General features: G+C 60.3%; 1 protein-coding gene across 1 annotated transcript in view; it reads left to right on the top strand.

Annotated features, from left to right (window-relative positions):
• LOC102442976 (cyclin-G-associated kinase) overlaps positions 1 to 11,420 on the top strand; it is a gene marked incomplete at both ends in the record, with an annotated part of 22,746 nt that extends 11,326 nt beyond the window's left edge. Inside the window, 7 exons of the mRNA XM_006108479.2 lie at positions 1,629 to 1,752; positions 5,852 to 5,901; positions 6,378 to 6,526; positions 6,972 to 7,094; positions 7,783 to 7,916; positions 10,868 to 11,062; positions 11,354 to 11,420. Coding sequence (XP_006108541.2) covers positions 1,629 to 1,752; positions 5,852 to 5,901; positions 6,378 to 6,526; positions 6,972 to 7,094; positions 7,783 to 7,916; positions 10,868 to 11,062; positions 11,354 to 11,420 — 842 coding nt within the window. The remainder of the gene's footprint in view (positions 1 to 1,628; positions 1,753 to 5,851; positions 5,902 to 6,377; positions 6,527 to 6,971; positions 7,095 to 7,782; positions 7,917 to 10,867; positions 11,063 to 11,353) is intronic.
• Positions 11,421 to 11,423: the final 3 nt, after the last annotated feature.

Here is an 11,423-nt window from a genome sequence, read left to right as displayed (position 1 = left end):
TTTTTTTTTTTTTAATATATTTTATTGATTTTTTACAGAGAGGAAGGGAGAGGGATAGAATTAGAAACATCGATGAGAGAGAAACATCCATCAGCTGCCTCCTGCACATCTCCTACTGGGGAAGTGCCCGCAACCCAGGTACATGCCCTTGACCGGAATCGAACCCGGGACCTTTCAGTCCGCAGGCCGACGCTCTATCCACTGAGCCAAACCGGTTTTGGCTCTTGAGAGTTTTTAACAGCCCTTCCAGAGCACTTCCATGTTCATCCAAGGTGTTAGACTGTCCTTCCCAGGAAGCTTCCAAGAGTTAGGACAAAACCTCTGTTTCCCAGAGTCGTAAGAGCACAAGCTCTTTCCAAGAATAACGCATTTTCTGAAACACTAAAATGACATTCTCCCAGTATTATAAATTGCCTATTTATTTATTTATTTATTTTTTAAAAAATATATTTTATTGATTTCTTACAGAGAGGAAGGGAGAGGGATAGAGAGCTAGAAACATCGATGAAAGAGGAACATCGACCAGCTGCCTCCTGCACACCCCCCACCGGGATGTGCCCGCAACCCAGGCACATGCCCTTGACCGGAATCGAACCTGGGACCCTTCAGTCCGCAGCCCGACGCTCTATCCACTGAGCCAAACCGGTTTCGGCTAAATTGCCTATTTAAAAAAAATTTTTTTTGAATGCCTGCCCGGCAGTGTGTACCAGGCAGTGTGGGTCCTGGTCGCCTCTCTGGATGTCCAGCATGTGGGGCCGCCCCGACTGCCCTGGGTCTTCTCCAGGACCACACCACACACGTGCACGCATGTGCTCGTACATGCTTACACCACGCTCGTGCCCACACATGCTCAACACACACGAGTGCCGGTCATTTCCTGGTGAATGGCCAGCAAGAATGTTCTACACGTAGGACGTATGGGCTGCTTTCTGTGGCTGCCTGACAGCGGGAGCGCAGGGCCCGGTCCCAGCTGCGCCCCAGCCACCTGTGCCAGCGCTGCTGGCTGGTCTCAGAAGCTGCACAGAGGCCACAGACACCCTCGGGCACAGATGCAGAGTGCGGGCCAAGACTTCCTCTTTTTACCCCAACCTAACCCCCCCCCCCCCAAGCCGCCTTTGGGGACCACATCCTCCGGGGTGCTAGGGTTTCAGGACCTGCCTCCCTTTGCCATCACTCTGTTCACACCCGGGCCCTACGCTGCAGGCAGATAGCAGCACCCGCTGTCCAGCCCCACGGCCTCTCTGTGCTCGGCCGGGGCCACATGCCCGACCCCACTCCTTGCCCTCCGTGTCCACTGTGTCCTCCCACCTGGGGTGGAGGCTCGCTTTGGCCGGGCCCTCAGCGTGCGTGTGTCAGGGGCCCGGGGCCCAGGTTGCAGGAGTGAGTGGGTGCACAGTCTAGAGACGGGATGGAGGCCGTGGGCACCGGGAGCTCGACTCGCCGGCCAGGTTCCGGCTCGGCCCTTGTGAGAGCAGCCGGGGGGCTGTGGGCGCAGGGCATGATGAGATGCCAGCTGCTGGTTTAGTTCCTGTGCCCAGGTGGGGTGACACGGGGTGCGGCCCTCAGGTTCTGGGGATGCTGGGGCTCCCGGCCCTATCCCCCCGGCCTGAGCTGGTCTCTGCTTGCAGGCCTGGCGGTGGCTGAGTACGAGCAGTCCTACGGCGGGCTCCTGGACATCCTGCGGGGGGGCCCTGGGCGCCTGCTCACCAACCTCAAGGACACCTCCTCCAAGGTCATCCAGTCCGTCGCCAAGTGAGTCGAGGGTTGCGTGGGTGCAAGGGCCGGGCGTGGCTCCTGGCTTCTCCATGAGGGGGCGGGGCGGGGGGGGGGGTCTGACCTTTTGCGCTGCCTGCCTCCCAGCCTGGCAGAACCTGCACTCGTGGCCATCGGGGTGGGCCCCGCCGTGAGGGACTTGGGAGTAGGGGAGAAGTGCTGGCCCGCTGCCGGCCACACGGGCCCTGGAGAAGAGGGGCACCACCTCCGGCCTGGGCTGTGGAGTGCGTGTGCAGTGGGCGCGGCGCCTTGCCAGTGTAGATGTGAGAGCGCTCAGACTCGGCCGCGGGCTTAGATTTTTATATTTCACTTTGTGAAAAGACAGAATAGCCGTTTTTCCTTGTCAGTTACTTGTCTTTTTCTTTTTGGTTTTAATTAAAGCACAAATCTATCCATATTTCCCTTTATGTCTTTTGTTTGTTTTCCTGAGTAGGAAGGTTAGGTGTGTTTTGAAATACATGTTTCAGAATGTTTAAACTAAATGCATTTTTGATGGTTTCCTTGCACATTCGGGTCTTTAATCTACGGGGACCTTATTGGGGACTTTTCATTGGTTCTCGTCCGCTGATGGCAAGCAGGGCACTGTCCCCGTCCCCCCACCCCCCCCCCCAATCCCCTGAGCTTCCCCCTCCCGTCGGGCCTGAAGTCCCCGCAGCCCTCGGCACGGCTGCTGCTGCTGCTGCTGCTGTCTGTGGTGCGTGCCTCTCTGTCCGTCCGTCCTTCCCAGGAGAGTCATGTTCCTGCTCAGCTGTGTCTGCAGAGGAATTCTAGAGCAAACTTGTCAGGCTGCCTGCGTGCTTCCCTGGCTCTGTGTTTTACTCGTTTGACGATCAGACTTGGGACATGGCCTCAGTGGTGCTGACGCTGGGCTCCAGCAGGGACGCCTCCCCAGGCCTGCGGGCGCCCTTCCTCCCTCCCAGGTGCCCCTGAAGCCAGGGAACCACCTCCCTGCTAGCCTGCCCTGCCTGGCTGAGTCCAGTGAGAACCATAAAATTAGACCTAAGTAACTGGAGAAACTTATATTTGGGAGAATTTTAAAGATGGTATCACTTTTCAATTAAGTTATAAGTTCATTGTCATAAAAATTGTTTTCATAGATTTTTTAAGAATATATTTTTATTTATTTCAGAGAGGAAGGGAGAGGGAGAGAGAGAAACATCCATGATGAGAGAGAATCATGGATCTGCTGCCTCCTGCACGCCCCACACTGGGGATCAAGCCCACAACTGGACATGTGCCCTGACCGGAATCAAACTGTGACCTCCTGGCTCATAGGTTGACACTCAACCGCTGAGCCACACTGGCCAGGCTGTTTTCATAGATTTTGATCTTAAAATTCATGTTACCCATTACTGCCAGGAGTATTTTTAAAAATGAGAATAACAGAGGATGATCCCTGTTACACGCGTGAGCTTTCTCGGGCGTCAGTGTGGTGAGTTGAGTGCTGAGACTGACAGATGGCGCGCTGAGGCCTGGGAACCCACGAAACCGTCTGCCAGGAAGCCCCGGCCCCGTCAACGCAGGTGCCAGCCCCGCCTGCTGAGAGGAAGTCGGATCCCTGTCCAGCAGCAGCGAATACATTATTCTGGCCAGTTAAGCGATTAATTCTAAGAAGCATGTGTTTTTTAAGGAAAAATTAATAAACTATAGAGGGTTATTTTTATAACACTGGAAGGTTTCCTAAATGAGACAAAAAATACACAAGCCGCCCTAACCGGTTTGGCTCAGTGGATAGAGCATCAGCCTGCGGACTCAAGGGTCCCAGGTTCGATTCCGGTCAAGAGCATGTACCTTGGTTGTGGGCACATCCCCAGTAGGGAGTGTGCAGGAGGCAGCTGATCGATGTTTCTCTCTCATCGATGTTTCTAACTATCCCTCTTCCTTCCTCTCTGTAAAAAATCAATAAAATATATTTTTAAAAAAATACACAACCGATGGAGGAAATGATTAATAAATTTCACTAACTTAAAAATTCTCTATTCCTCAAATTACCACATTTCCTTAAAATAACAAAAAGACAGTATGTTCAAACTATATAGCGTACAGAGGAGTAACCTCGAGAAGGCGTCCGCGCTGTTGCTGTGCTGATGACCACTGGTGCTCGGAGATGGTTGGTGCGGGGTCTCTGCCTGTCACCGGGCGTGGAGACCGCCGGCTCGGAGATGGGTGGTGCGGGGTCTCTGCCTGTCACTGGGCGTGGGGACCGTGGTGCTCGGAGATGGGTGGTGCAGGGTCTCTGCCTGTCACCGGGCGTGGAGACCGCCGGCTCGGAGATGGGTGGTGCGGGGTCTCTGCCTGTCACCGGGCGTGGAGACCGCCGGCTCGGAGATGGGTGGTGCAGGGTCTCTGCCTGTCACCGGGCGTGGAGACCGCCGGCTCGGAGATGGGTGGTGCGGGGTCTCTGCCTGTCACCGGGCGTGGAGACCGCCGGCTCGGAGATGGGTGGTGCGGGGTCTCTGCCTGTCACCGGGCGTGGAGACCGCCGGCTCGGAGATGGGTGGAGCTGCGTGCCAGCATCTGCCCCATCTGTTGCTGCTTCCCCCTCACCGCTCTGTTCTTTGTCCCGGTCTTTATCTTCACTCTTCTTCTGCCTTTTGTGGTGTGAACTGAGTATTTTATTTGGTTCCACGCTCGCCCTTCTTGGCATGTGTTGCACTTGTTTACCTTCTTGTGGTTGCTCTGTGGGGGCGGCGTGCACTCAGAGCTAACACAGTCCCCCCAGCAGCTGCGGCCGAGGGGCTTGGAGGCTCGATGCCAGTGACCCCTCCCCCGTCGTCATGGCATTCGTCGCTGACGTGGAAGCACACGGTCCACGCACATACACACGCACACGCACACAGTGGGTGCTGAGCACACAGACACTCTGTTGCCACTAATATTTTGAACAGACTCACTTATTAGTTAAGATTAACAAAAACAAAGGTATTCGCTCTGCCTTCACCTACTCCTTTTTGATGCTCTTCTGTTCATGTGGCTCTGAGCTCCTGGCCCATGTGATTTCCTTTCTCTCTAGAAAACTTCACAACATTTCTTGCAAAACAGAACTGCCGGCAACAAGCTCCTTCAGTCTTTGAGAAAAGAATGTTACTGTTTGGAGGCTGGCTTCCCGGCACAGCTGGTGTGCTTTCCTTCCAGCTCTAGTTTCTCCGCTCTCCTTGCGCAGGCGGGTTCTGAGGAGAAAGGTCTGTGTCCTTGTCCTGTTCAGTAGATGAGGCATGTGCCCCCCGGCTTCTCTCGGGACCTCTCACCTCGCATTGCTGCAGGCGGCACCCTGTGCCCAGGCACGTTTCCGGGCGTTTATCCCGGTGGGGGTTCTCCGAGTTTCCTGGATTCGTGGTTTGGTGTCTGACGTGAATTTGGGGAAATTCTCCGTCGTCATCGTCTCAGATATTTCTGTTCCTTCTCGTGTCCCCTGCTGCGAGTGCCAGGCCTCCTGTGGTCCCACAGCCTGGGAGCCCCGTCTGGCGTTTGCCGTCTTTGTTCCCCTGGCTTTTCTGACGTGGAGGGTCCTGTGGCTCGGAGACGCTTGCTGAGCCGGGCCCGGCCAGGGAGCCCAGCGCTGTCCTCGTGCTCCGCAGCGCTGTCTCTCGCCCCTCCTGGGCGGGCGGCTCTTCCTAGGGCTTCCCCTCCGCCCACACTGTCTCTGTGCTTGCTGTCTGCCTTGCCCATTAGCTCATTGGTCACCGCGGCTCTAGGCTCCTGGCTGTCGTGCCGGCACCCCCCCAGGTCTGACGCTGATGCTGGCTGTGTCCCTTCAGACTGGCCTTGGCCTTTGGGGTGCCCTGTGGTTTTCCTTGGTGGGTCAGAGGCTTGGTCGCCCATGTTTGCTGCCTCTTGTCACGGCCAGCTCCCCGGCCCACCTCCCGGGGGAGCAAGCCCTGAGTCACAGCCTGTGTGGGTTCCTGCCTCTCCCCCGCCTCTCACACACACATGCCTGCGCTCACACGCAGTGACCCACATCCATCCACGTGAGCACACACACAGGCTCACCCAGGGCCGCTCCAGGGCTCGCTCTCTCTCAGCTGTCGTCATTTCCCTGGAAGGTCCCTGTCCTAACCACGTGTTCTTTGGGTTCCAGTTACGCGAAGGGAGACCTGGACATTTCCTACATCACCTCCCGAATCGCAGGTGCGTTGGCCGCTCTCACCATGGGGCTGCGATGGCAGGGGACGCGGGCCTCCCACTCAGCCCGCTGCAGCCTGGGCGTGAAGGGCCGGTGGCGGGGAAGGGCCCGGTGTCAGGGCACCTCCGGGCCCGCAGTGGACAGTGCGTGTGCAGCAGCTTCTCCCCGGGTGGACTTTCTGGGCTCTGCAGCAGAGGAATGAGCGAGGCCACGCACAGTTGAAACGCGGGTCTCCAGGCCAAATCAAACCAAAGACGAGATCGGACGCTTGGAGACCCTGCTGTGCGTGGGGTCTCAGCAGGACCTACCGCCCAGGTGCACCGTGGGAGGTCCCGAGGGGCTCCTGTGGATGGCAGGCGGGCTGCAGCTCAGCACTGCGTTTGACGCACCAGCCGGGAGCCGGGAGGGGGAGGCTGGAGGCGGGTCGGGGCCTGAGCGCGGTCGCCCCGGTGCCCCGGGCTGACTGGCTATTTCCTTCCAGTGATGTCCTTCCCGGCAGAGGGTGTGGAATCCGCCATCAAAAACAACATCGAGGACGTGCGCTTGTTTCTGGACTCCAAGCACCCGGGACACTACGCTGTCTACAACCTGTCCTCCAGGACGTACCGGCCCGCCAAGTTTCACAACCGCGTGAGTGCCCCCGCCTCCCCTGCCTGCGCCCTGCGGGCCTCACGGGCCTGCTGACTTCCCAGGCAGCGCAGCGCGTGCAGCGGGCTCTGCAGGGTCTCGCTGTGATGCCAGGGCTGGTCTTCGCTGTGGTGACAGCCTAGGGTCATCTCACGGACACCGAAGAGAGTCGGGTGGGGGGTGCAGAGACCAGCGAGCCTCGGGCCTCGCTGCTCCTCCCGTGGGGACCTGAGGCCGCGTGGTTTTCATGGTCCCTGAACCTGGGGTCACAGGTGCTTTTTACGGCTGGCCCTAGCATGGCGGGAGGCTGGCCCCTGGTTCCCATCGCCAGGTCTGTCTGCCTGGCACAAATCCTGTCGTAGCGGAGTGTGCCAGCGGGCGGCGCTCGTGAGGGGAGCCTCCCCGACGGGGGTGCAGGGTGTCAGGCTGAGCTGGGCCCGTCCCGCAGGTGTCCGAGTGCGGGTGGGCGGCCCGGCGGGCCCCGAGCCTGCGCAGCCTGTACAGCATCTGCAGGGACATGCACTGGTGGCTGCGGCAGGACCACAAGAACGTGTGCGTGCTGCACTGCACGGTGAGTGTGCGCCGCGTTAGAGGAGGGCTCCGGGGCTATGGGGACGGAAGACAGTCATGAACCCCGGGCGTCAGATGGGGCAGTGTCCTGGGTGGTGGCCCGGGTGGGGAGTGGGGCACCAGCAGCCTGCCCCTTCCTGAGCCAGGGACTGTGGGGCGCTGGGCTGGCGCAGGCCCCCTGGCAGCGTCTGGGTGCCCAGCAGGGCCCCCCTCCAGGCCCCTGGGCATTAGCTGCTGCTGGGGAAGCTGCCCGCACAGGTGCAGCGTGCGGTGGCCCCATGTGCATTCTCTCGTCTCCCCTCGAGGCAGCACCCCAGGGCTCTCCACTGCCCTGCCCCGAGGCCGCTGCCGCAGCACCCACCTCTGTCCCTCCTGACGGCAGCTGGGGACCCCTACCCCACTGCGCAGTGAGGCTGAGGTGTGTGGCGTCACACGGCACCTGCCGAGTGTGGGCGCGAAGGCCGGCACAGCTGTCCTGGTCCTGGGCAGAGTCACTCGGAGTGACACCAGGAGGGCTCAGGGAGGGGTGCACATGGGGGCAGTGAGGCAAGCGTGTCCCGTTGGAGACGCCGCGTCTTGCGCCGTCACGAAGACGCCCGTCTGTGTGGACGCGTGTCTGCACGTTGAGGACGTGCTCTGCCCCCGGGAGGTGGTGCTGGGCCCCAGGGAGCTGCCTGTGCCTCTCCTAGGACGGGAGAGCGGCGTCGGCCGTGGCCGTCTGCTCCTTCCTGTGCTTCTGCCGGCTCTTCAGCACCGCCGAGGCCGCCGTGTACATGTTCAGCATGAAGCGCTGCCCGCCGGGCATTTGGCCGTCCCACAAAAGGTACCCTGTCCGCGGTCGGACACTGGATGCGGTGTCCCTGGTGTCGCCGTGGGCCCTGGAGGCTGGAAGGGTTTCGGAAAGGGGTGGGCAGTGTGGGTGGGGTGCCAGGCCTGTCCCTGCTGTGCCAACAGGAGCCCGGCCAGAGGGTCAGGAAGGGTCAGAGTCAGCCTCCTCGGCCCTGAGTGGCGGGCAGTGCCTCTGTCCGGTTCCCGGGCACCAGCCCTTGTAGCACGTGTGCCCCTGAAGCCTGTGTCTGAGGCGACGGGCAGCACTCTGGCCGCCAGCTCTGTGCACGTGGGTCTGTGTGGGCGGGTGATGCTGGAAGAAAGGAAAGTGTTCAGGCCCTTCCTTCTGCCCTGGGTGGTGGCGCAGCCTGTGGACAGTGGGCGGGCGGGGAAAGGCGTCCTGCTGTGGGGCCACCTGGATGCAGGGAGCCGGCCACCAGCTGTGTCCTCTGTCGTGGGAAAGTGGGCGAGGCCACCAAGCAGAAGGACTGCTGACCCTTCCAACATGTGACCTGAGTCTTTTTAAAAAATGTTTTTATTGATTTTTTTGGAGAGAGAGAGAGAGAGAGAGAGAGAGAGAGAGAGAGGAACGTCAGTGAGAGAACACCCATCGGCTGCCTCCTGCAGGCCCCCACTAGGGGTGCAGCCCACAACCGGGCATGTGTCCCGACTGGGAACAGAGCTGTGACGTCCTGGTTCATGGGTTGACGCTCAGCCACTGAGCCATGTGGGCCTGAGAGCCATTTTTGCTCCTGAATTCCAGCTGTGCCGAGGGTCCGGAGCCGCCGTGGGATCCCGCGAGCAGCTGCTCACCGTCGGGGCAGAGTGGGAGGAGGGCTGTTAGTGGGGAGTGGCCTGACGCTGGGACCCCCGACCCCAGCTGCTTCCTCGGGACGTGCGCGGGTGCAGAGCTACTTAAAAAGCAGTGGGACCAGCTTCAGACTCAGGAACAGCGCTTGGTCCTCAGAGAAATGGGCCCGTCCGCAGTCAAAGCCAAGGACGTGAGCCGGGGGCCAGAGAAGGGCCAGCCAGTGGTCAGCGCGTGTGCAGAAGCAGGCGAGACCGCAGAGATTGGGGAGTCCGTCCTCAGGTCCCTGAGGGCGCTCACAGATGGGTCGGGGTGTGGCTCCCAGGGGCACAGGCAGGAGCCCAGAGGTGCCTGACGGGAGATTCACTGCGGCTGAGGACGGTGTTGCAGACACTGAAGGGAAGGCGGCACCTGCAGGGCAGGGAGGCAGGGAGGCTGCGAGGGAGAGGCCTGGAGATGCTGGGCCTGGCCGCGCAGGCGCCGTGAAGGCCGCCTCCCACGTGTCGGTCTCCAAGGGCCAGCAGGAGAGGACCCCAGAAGGCGCTGGATGCCGCCCACCACACCCTCCTGGGTGGGGTCACGGAGCTCTGACCAGCCAGGCGCCAGGAACTTCCTCAAGGTCACGATGCACCAAACCTCAGGTGCTCAGGACCCAGCAGGATTGAGCAGCACAGATGGACACAGAAGGCCAGCTGCTGGCCCGTGCTCCCCGAGGAAGCCACGCTCAGGTGAGCGGAGACTGCTGGCAGCCATTGCAGAAGGTCCCGTGAGAACCCGGGGCAGCGGGAGACTCTGCCGTCCTGGCAGCCAGCGGGGGAAGCAGCCAAGAGAAGACCAGGGAGGAGAACCCGGCGGAGCAGCTGACAAACCAGCCCCGGCCGGAGGGTGCCGCCCGCCATGGCGGCCGTGGAAGGGTGGGGGCAGCGGCCAGCGCGGGGCCGTCTGCACTTGGGACAGAGCCTGGCCAGGCTGTGGTCAGTGAGGGAGCCTGAGGGTCAGCCGTGGCGCAGCCACCTGGACTCCCGCCCAGTTCTGGGGCTGGCCGCCCTGCCGTCGGGAGCGGGCGGTGCTCCCAGGAACTCCGCTCCGAGCCCCAACCCGCTTCCCAGCTCTGGGGTTTGCCTGTGGCTGAGGTCCCGGCATCGGCCTCCTGCTGGGGGTTGGCGAGAGCCCAAGACAGGTCCGCTGGTGAGAGCGTGGCTGCACAGAAGGCACTACCCATCCCTTCTGCTGATTAGAAGCAAGTGAAGGAGGGGTCCCCGGGCAGGAGCCCAGCCGCAGGGGGTGCTGTGGAGACGTGCGGAGCAGACACGGCGGAGCCAGGAGAGACACCATCCCAGGATCCCAGGCGGTGGGGCCAGCACCCGCCCTCTCAGGACAGACGCACTGAACTCGGCCCCACCCAGCGGGCCTACCTGATGTCCACAGGACGTTCCACGGCGGGACGCATCCTTCCCAGGCACACGGATGTTCAGCGAGAGCAGCCACACGCGGGCCCTTTAACCACAGCCAAGTTAGACTAGACCAGTGATGGCGAACCTGTGACACGCGTGTCAGAGGTGACACGCGAACTCATTTTTTTGGTTGATTTTTCTTTGTTAAATGGCATTTAATATATAAAATAAGTATCAAAAATATAAGTCTTTGTCTTACTATGGTTGCAAAGATCAAAAAATGTCTATATGTGACACGGCACCAGAGTTAAGTTAGGGTTTTTCAAATGCTGGCACGCCGAGCTCAAAAGGTTCGCCGTCACTGGACTAGACACTACAAAACGTCACGGGCTGAAGAGAATTCGAGTAGAAGTTGTAACAGGGCTGGGAAAACCCCTCCGTGTTCCAGAGTCAACCAGTCTACTTCTAAATAACCCACGAAACGTGACAGCATTCTGAACTGAGTGAAAATTAAAGCATCACGCTTGGGAGATGGAACTAGAACCTGTGATGTGGTGTGTGCATGTGTGTGACGTGTGCGGCTGTGCACAGCATGCATGTGATGCATATAGCTATGCAGGGCATGTGTGTGAGGTGGTATGTGGCCATGCACAGAACATGTGTGTGATGTGTGGCCTGCAGAGCATGTGTGACATGGTGTGTAGCTGTGCACAGCACATGTGTGATGTGCTGTGTCTCCTTCAGGTACATCGAGTACATGTGTGACATGGTGGCGGAGGAGCCCATCACGCCCCATAGCAAGCCGATCCTGGTGCGGGCCATCGTCATGACGCCCGTGCCGCTGTTCAACAAGCAGAGGAGCGGCTGTCGGCCCTTCTGCGAGGTCTATGTGGGGGACGAGCGCGTGGCCACCACGTCCCAGGAGTACGACAGGATGCGGTGAGCCAGGCCAGGGCAACGAGGGCGCGCCGGGAGGATGGGGGGGCCCTGGCGCTGGAGCCCCGCCTCAGGTCCCCGAGGCGCAGCGGACAGGCCTCTGCTGAGCGGGAAGCTCCCCATGACGGCGTGCTGAGAAGCTCCATGGAAGTATTGCCTGGAGCACCCCCCCAGGGGTAGTTGGTAGCAAAACCAGGGAGCTGAGACTGCTGGGGCCGGCGTGCTGTGCCCCAGGCCTCGCTGGGCCGCCCCCTGGCCTGGCTGTGTCTCACGGGACCCGCCTTCCTCCCACAGGGATTTCAGGATCGAGGACGGCAAAGCCGTCATCCCCCTGGGCACGGCCGTCCAAGGGGACGTGCTCATC

Source organism: Myotis lucifugus, unplaced genomic scaffold (genome assembly GCF_000147115.1).
Source record: "Myotis lucifugus unplaced genomic scaffold, Myoluc2.0 scaffold_2432, whole genome shotgun sequence".
Lineage (NCBI taxonomy): Eukaryota > Metazoa > Chordata > Mammalia > Chiroptera > Vespertilionidae > Myotis > Myotis lucifugus.
The sequence above is the reverse complement of the archived record's forward strand: the minus strand, read 5'-3'. Positions and strand labels throughout refer to the sequence as shown.